At 42.3% G+C, this 13,637-nt stretch overlaps 1 protein-coding gene across 4 annotated transcripts in view; it reads right to left on the reverse strand.

Annotated features, from left to right (window-relative positions):
• rnf111 (ring finger protein 111) overlaps positions 1–13,637 on the reverse strand; it is a 117,408-nt gene that overhangs the window by 15,325 nt on the left and 88,446 nt on the right. For all 4 annotated transcript variants that reach the window (XM_078241413.1, XM_078241414.1, XM_078241412.1 and 1 more), the window contains exons 6-8: positions 8,635–8,945; positions 6,856–7,102; positions 838–1,162 (exon numbers count right to left, since the gene is read on the reverse strand). In XM_078241413.1, the coding sequence (XP_078097539.1) occupies positions 838–1,162; positions 6,856–7,102; positions 8,635–8,945 (883 nt within the window). The remainder of the gene's footprint in view (positions 1–837; positions 1,163–6,855; positions 7,103–8,634; positions 8,946–13,637) is intronic.

Below are 13,637 nucleotides of genomic sequence, written 5' to 3' on the forward strand. Positions count from 1 at the left end.
GTGGAGTTTGCACATTCTCCTCGTGTCTGCGTGGGTTTCTTCCGGGTGCTCCGGTTTCCTCCCACAGTCCAAAGATGTGCGGGTTAGGTTGATTGGCCAGGTTAAAAAAAAATTGCCCCTTAGAGTCCTGGGATGTGTAGGTTAGAGGGATTAGCGGATAAATATGTAGGGGTAGGGCCTGGGTGGGATTGTGGTCGGTGCAGACTCGATGGGCCGAATGGCCTCCTTCTGCACTGTAGGGTTTCTATGATTTCTATGATTTCAGTGTAAGCGACTTTGAGAGTCATCTAAATTGCTCTGCATGATATTCTATGCATGGGATATTTAACACAGTAAGGAGTCTCACAACACCAGGTACCTGACGAAGGAGCAGCGCTCCGAAAGCTAGTGGCTTTTGCTACCAAATAAACCTGTTGGACTTTAACCTGGTGTTGTGAGACTTCTTACTGTGTTTACCCCAGTACAACGCTGGCATCTCCACATCATGGGATATTTAATCACATGGTCTTTAGAGGTATGATAGAAAAAGTGTCCAATTTCTTCATACCTGCTGTCAAGTATCTATGTTTTGAATTCGTGAATCTCAAAGTAACACATGGTGTGAAACTGTGTACAACAACAAGACATTGGAAGACACAAACCTGGAGACCATTCAGGTGGCAACATTAACTGCATGGATTTTGGTTTTAAAAAGGTAATCAGTATGAAACAAAGATAATCTAACTTAATTTTTCAAGTAAGTTATGGGAATTTATAAATCACTGGTGTGTAACACAATCATCCAAATATACAAAGAGGTTTGGTACCGCAGCAGACCATGATAAACAGTTGGCTTACGTTGGGTGTTGCATCATTCTTCTTCGCTGTGCCTCCATTCGCTGAAGCATTTCATGGTGATGCAGTCTCTGAGAGGAAGGTGGTGGAGCAGGGATGTGGTGAGGCATCGGTGCTGCTGCTGCAGGAAGATGGTGTGGAGGGGGAGGAGGTGCTGGTGGTACAGTGTGAGTTGAAGGATGTGAGGAAATCTGTGGGTGGAAAGGGTGCACTGGATGGGGAATAGCATACTCTGGCTGGGGAGGCGGTTGCGGTGGAGGGGGAGGATTTCCATGCGCATGTGGGCATGTGGTAGCCTGGTGGTGCAGTGGTCGTGGCAATGGGGCATCTGGAAGGAAACAGTGAATAAAATCAAAATTAGCAGCTAACCTGAAATAGGCACCTTTGAAAAACGCGGAGCATTAAAACTTCAGAAATTATTCCTAATACTAACAAACTAAATAAAATAATCATCTTGATCAAGTTTTGCTCATTATCCCTCCTCTTGAAGAAGTTGGTTCTATGGATGTTTGCAATTTTCTAGTTAATCTTATAATTCATTTGGCCATTTATCATGCATTAGCCTTCAGATTTAGTGTTTGCAAACCACTTGTGGCGTGCACCATAGCTAATGAGATTTTCACCTCCTGTTTTGTGCTCATCAGTGTGAGGGATGTTCATGCCGGGAATGGAACTCCTCGTATTTTAGGCAGCAAATGTCAGTCTCAAACATTAAGGCCAGGGTTTGCTGTGCCCATGCACATTGGGCAGGTTTGGTAGAAAGAATGGAAAATATCATGAGAAGGCCAACAATGCGTTTGCCATCACGTAAAAGCAGGAAGTGACCGTCCCCTCCCACATCAGTGGTGGGCTGCGTTTCCCCACCATTCAATGTCAGGAACCCGACTACGACATTTGCAATTATCAGGTCCATACATCGGAATCATGCCCCCATGTCAAAAAAATGCATCCACGGTGGCGTCATGTCAGAACTGTGATGAACAATTGGCCTCAGAAGGCATGCACCTGGTGAACAGTACTCTGAGGGGAGCTTGGAGGTGAGCAGAGCACTTGCAGTGTGGCTCTGCGTTCAGGGGCTAAGAGGGTGGTGCCGGGGAGTGCACCTGGGTGAAGATTGTTTCCTGGTGCACTCAGTGCGCTAGGGCAGGCTTTATAAAATGGTACCTGGGCCGCAGAAGTGCTGGCGGGCAGGCAGGCAAGTCAGAGGCCTCCGGCCAACGCAGTGAGGAACCGCTGCCTGCGTTGATTTTGCACCAAGTCCTGCACTATATGATGCAAAAAGCCATTGCCATTAGCAGGCTTTTCCTGCCCAGCATTGGACTTATATCAGAGAAAAATCTCACCCCAAGTCTTGTATGGCCCACAGGGAGAATAAAACTCCCCCTACTCTCAACAGTAATGCACTGCTATGACAACGTCTCTATTTTCCAGAAGACGTCACAGAATGGTCCCTGGAGAAAGACCGGTATTTAATGTTATACAAGGGATGATATTGTCATGTAGGTTCATGTCCACTAAGAATTTGGATGAGATTGCCCAAAGATATTTGGGATGGGATTCTTCTAGCTGGAATTGAATCCAAGTCTCAGGAGGTGTAAGTCCAATGTCTAAGCCAATGCATCACTTAGGCACTCTCCACCTTCACCAGAGCTCCATACGCATATGCAAACATTCTGGATCACTGGACTGAAGTTAAAAGCAGAAACTGAGCAATAGTGAAGCTAATTGTAGTTTACACAGATCTGACTGAAAATAGCTAATTCATTAGTAAGCTTTAATTTTACTGAAATACTTTAAGATGATAGCCCCACAAGGCTCATTAAACTAAAAGTTCCAGTTCCAATGCAGCAACTAGCTTCATCATTAAATAGAAACAATCTAAAACAGTGAAGATATTACTCATGTATTGTAGCACTAATAATAGCAAAGTCATTTGACACGGTCTCCTGGGTGCAGAACACCTACTCTTTGCGATACCGTTGCGGAGAGATTCTAAGTGGAGAAAAAAAGCGGCTTCTCCTTGCTAAGAAAAAACACCAAAAAAAGTCTATTTAGCAGATGATTTGAAAATCTTGGCAACATCAAGCGCAGTTGAGAAGAGACAGCAATAGCAATGAACCATGATAGGTTTGTGCCCAGATTAGAACCATCACCATGTTGTTTACAATCACCATCACTTAAGAACCGAAGATCATTTTTTAAAAATCTGGAGCACTGGAAGAGTAACAAGAAGCACCGAGAGTTTGCTTCTCAAAACTAGTTTATTCCCTGAACACAATAGAACCATAGCATCCCTACCGTGCAGAAACAGACCATTTACCCCATTGGGTCTACACCGATTCTCCGAAAGAGCATCTTACCCAGGCGCAACCCCTTGCCCTCTCCTCGTAACCCCACACATTTACCATAGCGAATCCACCTATCCCACACCTATCCACCTAATCTGTACATCTTTGAACTGTGGGAGGAAACACACAGATATGGGGGAGAATGTGCAAACTCCACAGACAGTTACCCAAGGTGGAAATCGAATCCCGAGTTTAATAAGAACTAGGAGCAGGAGTAGGCCATCTGACCCCTCGAGCCTGCTCCGCCATTCAATAAGATGGTGGCTGATCTTTTCGTGGGCTCAGCTCCACTTACCCGCCCGCTGACCATAACCCTTAATTCCTTTACTGTTCAAAAATGTATCTATCCTTGCCTTAAAAACATTCAATGAGGTAGCCTCAACTGCTTCACTGGGTAGGGAATTCCACAGATTCACAACCCTTTGGGTGAAGAAGTTCCTCCTCAACTCAGTCCTACATCTGCTCCCCCTTATTTTGAGGCTATGCCCCCTAGTTCTAGTTTCACCCGCCAGTGGAAACAACTTCCCTGCTTCTATCTTATCTATTCTCTTCATAATCTTATATGTTTCTATAAGATTTCCCCTCATTCTTCTGAATTCCAATGAGTATAGCCCCAGTCTACTCAGTCTCTCCTCATAAGCCAACCCTCTCAACTCCGGAATCAACCTAGTGAATCTCCTCTGCACCCCCTCCAGTGCCAATATATTCTTTCTCAAGTAAGGAGACCAAAACTGTACACAGTACTCCAGGTGTGGCCTCACCAGCACCTTATACAGCTGCAACATAACCTCGCTGTTTTTAAACTCCATCCCTCTAGCAATAAAAGGACACAATTCCATTTGCCTTCTTAATTACCTGCTGCACCTGCAAACCAACTCCTTGAGATTCCTGCACAAGGACACCCAGGTCCCTCTGCACAGCAGCATGCAGCAATTTTTTACCATTTAAATAATAGTCCATTTTGCTGTTATTCCTACCAAAATGGATGACCTCACATTTACCAACATTGTACTCCATCTGCCAGACCCTCGCCCACTCACTTAGACTATCTATATCCCTTTGCAGACTTTCAGCGTCCTCTGCTCACTTTGCTCTGCCACTCATCTTAGTGTCATCTGTGAATTTTGACACACTACACTTGGTCCCCAAATCATCTATGTAAATCGTAAACAATTGCGGTCCCAACACTGATCCCTGAGGCACACCACTAGTCACTGATCGCCAACCAGAAAAACACCCATTTACCACCACTCTTTGCTTTCTGTTAGTTAACCAATCCTCTATCCATGCTAATACATTACCCATAACACCGTGCACCTTTATCTTATGCAGTAGTCTTTGGTGCGGCACCTTGTCAAATGCCTTCTGGAAACCCAGATACACCACATCCACAGGTTCCCCATTGTCCACTGCACATGTAATGTTCTCAAAGAATTCCACCAAATTAGTCAAACATGACCTTCCCTTCATGAACCCATGCTGCGTCTTACCAATGGGACAATTTATATCTTGTTTCTTTCTTGATTATAGATTCAAGCAGTTTCCCTACTACATAAGTTAAGCTAACCAGCCTATAGTTACCCGCCTTTTGTCTATCTCCTTTTTTAAACAGTGGCATCACATTTGCTGTTTTCCAATCTGCGGGAACCACCCCAGAGTCCAGCGAATTTTGGTACATTACTACTAGTGCATTTGCTATTTCTCCCACCATCTCTTTTAGTACCCTGGGATGCATTCCATCAGGACCAGGAGACTTGAGTACCTTTAGCCCCATTAACTAGCCCAACACTACCTCTTTCATGAGAATGATAGTTTCTAGGTCTTCATCTGCCATAGCCTTCCTGTCATCAATTTTTGGCATGTTATTTGTGTCTTCCACTATGAAGACCGACACAAAATACCTGTTCAATGCCTCAGCCATTTTCTCATTTCCAGTTATTACATCCCCCTTCTCATCCTCTAAAGGACCAATGTTTACTTTAGCCACTCTTTCGTTTTATATATTTGTAGAAACTTTTGCTATCTGTTTTTATATTCTGAACTAGTTTACTTTCATAATCCATCTTGCTTTTCTTTATAGCTTTTTTCAGCATTTCTAGCACTGTGAGGCAGCAGTACTAACCACTGTGCAACTGTGCCACCCAGACTAACCTGAATGATTATTCAGATGTGAGTAACTTAAAATTGATTTTAACAGAAACTGTCAGAACAGAAAAATCCATTTAGTTGACTAAAAAAGGTACCTGTGCTAACAAATTTAGGAATCACAGCAAATGTATACATTTACCATCTTGATGCTGAGTTTTAATCAAACATCCAGAAATTTCCTTTGCAGAAATATAACCAGAAAGTGAAGGTTGAGGTGGGATGAAGAGGCAATTTCGATTTTGTTGACACTTTCCTTATGAAGCTTTGGTTCTTCATTATTACTGCCTCTTAAGAGTAGCACTTGGTGTTGCCAAAGTTTTTCAAATCCTTTGCAGAATAGATTTTTTTTCATGCATTTTCCTTACTGAGTAAGCAGAAGCACTTTCTCCCCACAACAATACTGCAAAAATTGGGAGCTCTGCACCTCAGATATTGCGAACAAAGTCCCTTTGCCACCACACAGTGTTAAATGACATTGCGATTTCTGTGCTATAATACATGGAATCAGCACTGTTCCTGTTTTTGGGCACTAGTAGAAAATCTTTCATTAAAAAAGTACAATTTCCCCATAATTATCTCTCCACTGTGGCTGAAGTTTGCGTACAGCACCATTGATGCTGACCACTATCTGGTACTAAAACATGTAAACCCAGATGAAACTAGACAGTGATTATCATCTGGCTGCTTAAACATAGGACATCACAACTGAGCCTATTCACACCTTCACCATAAATTACAAGAAAGATCTATAGCAGTGATTGTAATACTAGGTGTAAGGAAAGCATCACAGTATGTCAATCATGGATCTTTTCATTTCATGATTTTAAAAAACAATCTTTTGTGGCTAGCATGGAGCATTGTGATTGCATCTACATGAAGCATTGCCTTCGTAGCCCCTTGGCTAAGTGGGAATTTATAATGAAGGATCTGAACTACCAGACCAAAAATCTGCACTATTTAGCACTTCTAAATCTAGTTATGGCGATGAGTACCTCTCAAATAATTTGGAAAAGGGCAATATAAAAAAACATTTAAATACGACACGTTAAATAAATGGAATTTATTGAACAACTGCAGATATTTACAAAGCCTGCATCAGACTTTGTAATGCTGACACCAGACACAGGAATTCAATTAAAAATCTGGCAGAACTGTTTCCATTTTTGGGTGTCGTGCAAAGCAACTACGAGGAGGTATGCAGTGGAGAAGCAAATTGACTTTGCATCTAATTTTCCCTCACAGCACAACGTAACTCACTGTGTAATAAATTGCTCAGGAGGGAAAACAATAGTAGTTGTATTTAATTAAATGTAAATACTGCAATTAAAAGTATCTGCAACATCCTTAACTAAACCATCAGCTTCAGGAACGATAAATTTTAGTCACGCACATTAAATGCATATAACTTTTAACACATTTACGGATTTTCTTTTGACCGAACATTAGGCACTTATGCCAGATGGCAACTTGAAAGTGATGGCTATAACCACAAACTGCAAGATGGTATCTGAAAAGTAAGGCTTACAGGTAGGGTGCATATAATGTCGGCAGGAAGCGAGAGGCGGCTGTGGTTGACCTTCAGCCTGTCCTACCATCCCAGAACTATATCCCTCAACAGCCACTGGCTGGCTTGCACCAGCAGTAGCTTGCGCTCCATACACTGCAGTACGCGAGGAAGACCCAGGACAGCAGGGATCAAATGCAGAAGTACCATGGAAACTCCCACTACCATGGTTTCGGACACCACCACTGCTTAAATCAACAGGCAACGTCTGTTCAAAAAGAAAAGTAATGAAATTAACATGCAGATCATTGCAGGCACATCAAATTATAGAACATTTTGTCCATAATTTCACTGGTTGTGCGTGTTCAGTTTCAGTCATTGATGATTTAGAATTTCTACCAAGTATGGTTCCTGGCCTGGCAGAGTAGCAATAACTGATCATGCCCGCTTTCCAAATGCAGAACGAAACTAAAAGCAGTTAACTGACGATAAATTAAAATTCAAATGTACAATCTCTCCGATTTGGGAAAGCTACTCACATGTGTCTTAAACATTCCAACTGCACAAAGACAAAGCACTGTGTAAACATCAGCAGAAACTGCACTGGTTCAGCCAACTACATTCATACTTTTCAAAAGCAAGCAAAAAGACACGGCTGAATCCTTTTAGTGGCTGAGCAATCATGACTACATAATACAAGGTCAGATTTTAGTTATCTTTTCTCTCAAATGCTTCTTTAAGTTTGTCAAATGCAACTTAGCGTTCTGCAAGTCCTGAATGGCTATCCTCAATCAACCCATAGTGTGCTAAGTGTTCATTTTATTCCATATTAGGGTTTGTTAATGCTTATCTGCTACCATTCCTAAGTAGATTGGTCACCACCAACTAACTCAGTATTACTTGCTTACTTTTTTGTCGATGGTCCCTGCTTTTTTTTTTGATTACTTCACCTAGATCTAGAATTTTCTTATTATCTTATGTTTCTTATTTTCTTCCGCTACCCACCATTTTATCTTCATATTGCCTCAAATCCCTTTTGTTTCCCCATTTGATTTTCTGATGCATTAATAATCTGGGCTTTGCTCTATGCCTGTCACATTTTATCCATTTCTATTCTTCCAACAAACTTTAGTCTTTGCTGCATCCACTTCACTTCTTGTTGGAAGTTCTGAGAACAATTTAACTGAAAATGCTTCTGTTAGGCTTTTCTACGGTCTAATGGATTATATTGTAAAGTTCATGAAATATTGTAAAGTTCATGTATAAAAGCTCAGACACAAGTCAACTTAAACTTACTGAAATTTTAATTGCAAAACTATATCCTAAGCGTTTGCTTCTCAAAATGGTGTATTGCTCAACACAAAGAATTATGAGTAATTACACAACGAGAAAGCAATAAGTGGCTTAAATTTGGCTAAATTTAGAACAGAACAACATGTTTGCTTAATTAAACACAAATTCTATTTGCAAAGAACTAAGTTGCACCATACTTATGAATCAAAGCAAGTTTAGCTATTAGCCATCTGAATATTTAATCAAACATTCCAGAACTTTTCCTGGAGGAAAAGTGTGAAACAAGAACAGAGGATGCTGGAAAAACTCAGCAGGTCTGGCAGCATCCGTAAGGTGAGAAACAGAGTTAACGTTTCTAGTCCTTTTGGTTCTTTGGCAGAACAATTATAGTAATTATTAATAATTATGATATTCTTAAAATATCAGAATAATGTTCCTACTTTTTAGGAAGCTCAAACGTTCACTACCCGTTCCCCTTCTCCTGTTAAGTGATAGAAGAATACAAACCTGGTCATGATACTGGCCACCTGCATTTCCATTAGCTCCACAAGGTGCTGGCACTACAGCAGGTCTGTCCAAAGGACAGGTGGATTCAGGAAACGAAGGCATTGATGGCGGCACTGCAGAGTGGGCACCAGGGTGATGCTGAAACTGGTGGTTATGTTGCTGGAGACAGCTTGGATGAGGATGTCCTAATGAGTTGTGGCCTTGCAAAGATCCCCCACATGGTGAATGCTGAGGGCAGCAGGACGGGAGCCTTGGCATTGCCCCAGGACCAGCTTCAGGCACTGTACTTGGCCCAACTCTCCGAGCATCATCTTGGAGAAAAAAGGAACAAAGATAAAACTTTTGGCTGGGAAATTTCTGGTGCTTTTACATCACAACAGGAGTTTTCACAGCAGTGTTCAAATGGAGACCTATCAGAGTTTTGCATCAACTTCCACTATTTATTATTATTCTGTCACTGATGCACATCATGCCTGGAGGCCGAAAAGTAGCACTGTTAAAAAGGGGAAAATCTGGGCAGCAGCTTGTGAAACGTTGGCCATTAGGTTGCTGCATAATTTACATTAAAGCATCACCTCAGCGTCCCATTAATGCAGTTGAATATGCAAAGAAAGGTACATTAATAATAAAAGTGTCATTACTTATAACTTTTTAAATGTCATTTCTAATTACACTGTATTTATACATTTTGTTGCTTCAAGCAAGGGTCTTTAGCAAGAAAGTGAGGTACTTTGGATTAATCTACCTTGTCTAAAGAATCAAACCTGGAGGTTAAAGTTTGAACTTTATTTATTAGTGTCACAAGTAGGCTTACATTAACACTGCAATGAGGTTCCTGTGAAAATCCCCTAGTTGCAACACTCCAGCGCCTGTTCGGGTACGCGGAGGGAAATTTAGCATGGCCAATACACCTAACCGCACATCTTTCGGACTGAGGGAGGAAACCAGAGCACCTGGGGGAAACCCATGCAGGCACGGGGAGAACATGCAGACGCTGCACAGACAGTGACCCAAGCCGGGAATTGAACCTGGGTCCCTGCTGCTGTGAGGCAGCAGTGCTAACCACTGTGCCATCGTGCGACCCATGAGTCTGTACCAATTGGATAATATTTAACAATGTGTTAATCCAGGTCTCATAGGTTTTTCTATGAATATCTAAATATTCCATCTAAACATTCTGTTAGAAAAACAGATTTACCTGGTTGTGTGGTTGAAGAGACGAAATTGAATTACCTTCTATAGTATAGAACTACAGTGGTATAACCCACCACCCAGTGCCCTGCAGACTCAAAATTGAAGCATTTTGGTAATCTCACCCACTAGCTGGAGACGGTGGAAAAAATGTTCATTGATATACATTTAGCTTCATATCACAAATGGTCTACATGTCACTTTCCACCATCAGTCCCCATTACAGTGGCACAGTGGTTAGCTCTGCTGCTTCACAGAGCCAGGGACCCAGGTTCGAATCCTGGCTTGGGTCACTGTCTGCGCGGAGTCTGCACGTTCTGCCCATGTCTGCGTGGGTTTCCTCCGGGTGCTCCAGTTTCCTTCCACAGTCCAAAAGACGTGCTGGTTAGGTGCATTGGCCATGCTAAATTCTCCCTCAGTGTACCCGAACAGGTGCCGGAGTGTGGCAACAAGGGGATTTTCACAGGAACTTCATTGCAGTGTGAATGTAAGCCTGCTTGTGACTAATAAATAAAACTTCAACTTTACCTCTGTGGACTGAGGCTATTCTCAGTCAGTATTTTCCTCCAACCATTGACTGCAGTGAGCATACTCTTATCTCCTGGATATACTCCTTATATTGTATCATAAACAGCAAATACTTCAGCCACCTTTTCACTGCACTCTTATTATTTCCAAACTCCTCTGCCCTGCCCATCTTCAAACATTTTTTTTCAAACCCCATCTCTTCAGTCTTTTACCATTTCTCATTTTCTCCTCCTGGTCTCTTAACTCCCTTGTGAAGTGTCTTTGGATGTTTTATATGAAAGATTTATAAGTGCAAGTTATTCCCTGTGTATTAATTACAGCAACAGTACAATTATAAATATGCCTTTCTCTTATTCCAGCATCTGCACAAAATTCTCACTTGCCTGTAGAATGTAACAAGTGACGCAAAGATGTTTGGAGGTGACCGAATTGGTGGTCAGGAGCAGAAGTTGTGCAAGGGGTTGAAAGGAGGTTTTGCAATAAATTGTCATGTGATTAGTCAGAAAAAATGACAGGCCATTTGAAGACTTCTGAATACAGCTACGATCGTAATAACACACAGGGTCTGAGGATTTTGAATCTCAATGGGCCAATACTTTTTCTGGACCAAAGGCTTGGGTCTTCTCAAGTTAAAGTTCATTTATTAGTATCACAAGTAGGCTTACATTAACACTGCAATGAAGTTATTATGAAAATCCCCTCGTCCCCACACTCCGGCGCCTGTTCGGGTACACTGAGGGAGAATTTAGCATGGCCAATGCACCTAACCAGCATGTCTATTGGACTGAGGGGGGAAACCAGGCCACCATGAGGAAACCCACGCAGACATGGGGAAAATGTGCATTCTCCGCACAGACAGTGACCCAAGCCGGAATTGAACCTGGTCCCTGGCGCTGTGAAGCATCAGTGCTAATCACTGTGCCACCGTGCTGCCCCTATTTCAACTTGATTAGAGCACTATCTACTTTGTTACCAAAAGTAGAGATGTCTGCAAGCAAAATGATATAGCAATAAGCTATATTTTGGATGGCAGGCAGCATTCTGAAAGCAGAGCAAGGTGCAGAGACTTGCTGCATCACCATCAACATTATATTTACAAAGGCAGTGAACCTGGTGCATACAAACCCTTTGTAACAATCTGCAGGTCTCACATTGACAGCAAACCACTTTGGACTTGCTTAACTGTTTCAATAATTTGTCATGTTCAGAATGAATTGCTGTGCACAAGCTGAAGGTCACCATTCAACAGGAAAGAAAACCTTCCTATCAGCAATCAGCATTCCCATGCCAGAAGCACAGTACATTTTCCTCTTCTCTGTCCTAAGACCAAAATATTCTCAAATATCTTCTTATGAATGCTTTCATTTCTCTCCAGTTACATTTTTGGCAGTTTGCTAATTAACTCAACAAATAATTCTTGACATGTCTTGACACCTGGATACTCAATATACGTTCCATTTTACAAGTATCTAGGAATTTTTGACAGAGGTTAACATGGAAACATAGAAGCCATTCGGCCCTTCAAGCCTGCTCCGCCATTTATTTTGATCATGGCTGATTATCAAATTCAATACCCTGATCTCGCTTTCCCCCCATATCCCTTTAGCCCCAAGAGCTGTATCTAATTTCTTCTTGAAATCAGACAACCTTTTGGCCTCAACCACTCCCTGTGGTTGTGAATTCCACAGATTCACCACTCTGGGTGAAAAATTTTCTCCTCATCTCAATCATAGAACCATAGAAAATTACAGCTCAGAAACAGGCCTTTTGGCCCTTCTCGTCTGTGCCGAACCATTTTATGCCTCATCCCACTGACCTGCACTTGGACCATATCCCTCCACACCCCTCTCATCCATGAACCCGTCCAAGTTTTTCTTAAATGTTAAAAGTGACCCCGCATTTACCACTTTATCCGGCAGCTCATTCCACACTCCCACCACTCTCTGCGTGAAGAAGCCCCCTCTAATATTCCCTTTAAACTTTTCTCCTTTCACCCTTAACCCATGCCCTCTGGTTTTTTTCTCCCCTAGCCTCAGCGGAAAAAGCCTGCTTGCATTCACTCTATCTATACCCATCAAAATCTTATACACCTCTATCAAATCTCCCCTCAATCTTCTACGCTCCAGGGAATAAAGTCCCAACCTATTCAATCTCTCTCTGTAACTCAGCTTCTCAAGTCCCGGCAACATCCTTGTGAACCTTCTCTGCACTCTTTCAATCTTATTTACATCCTTCCTGTAACTAGGTGACCAAAACTGTACACAATACTCCAAATTCGGCCTCACCAATGCCTTATATAACCTTACCATAACACTCCAACTTTTATACTCGATACTCCGATTTATAAAGGCCAATGTACCAAAGGCACTCTTTACGACCCTATCCACCTGTGACGTCACTTTTAGGGAATTCTCTACCTGTATTCCCAGGTCCCTCTGTTCAACTGCACTCTTCAGAGTCCTACCATTTACCCTGTACGTTCTTCTTTGGTTTGTCCTTCCAAAGTGCAATATCTCACACTTGTCTGCGTTAAATTCCATTTGCCATTTTTCAGCCCATTTTTCTAGTTGGTCCAAATCCCTCTGCAAGCTTTGAAAACCTTCCTCACTGTCCACTACACCTCCAATCTTTGTATCATCAGCAAACTTGCTGATTCAATTTACCACATTATCATCCAGATCATTGATATAGATGACAAACAACAATGGACCCAACACCGATCCCTGCGGCACACCACTAGTCACAGGCCTCCACTCAGAGAAGCAATCCTCCACAACCACTCTCTGGCTTCTTCCATTGAGCCAGTGTCTTATCCAATTTACTACCTCCCCATGTATACCTAGCGACTGAACCTTCCTAACTAACCTCCCATGAGGGACCTTGTCAAAGGCCTTGCTGAAATCCAGGTAGACAACATCCACCGCCTTCCCTTCATCCATTTTCCTGGTAACCACCTCGAAAAACTCTAATAGATTGGTCAAACATGACCTACCACGCACAAAGCCATGTTGACTCTCCCTAATAAGTCCCTGTCTATCCAAATATTTGTAGATCCTATCCCTTATCACACCTTCCAATAACTTTCCCACCACCGACGTCAAACTTACTGGCCGATAATTTCCCAGATTTCTTTTGGAACCTTTTTTAAACAACGGAACAACATGAGCCACCCTCCAATCATCCGGCACCTCCCCCGTGAATACTGACATTTTAAATATGTCTGCCAGGGCCCCTGCAAGTTCAACACTAGCTTCCCTCAAGGTCCGTGGGAATACCCTGTCCGG

This window comes from Mustelus asterias, chromosome 24 (genome assembly GCF_964213995.1).
Source record: "Mustelus asterias chromosome 24, sMusAst1.hap1.1, whole genome shotgun sequence".
NCBI lineage: Eukaryota > Metazoa > Chordata > Chondrichthyes > Carcharhiniformes > Triakidae > Mustelus > Mustelus asterias.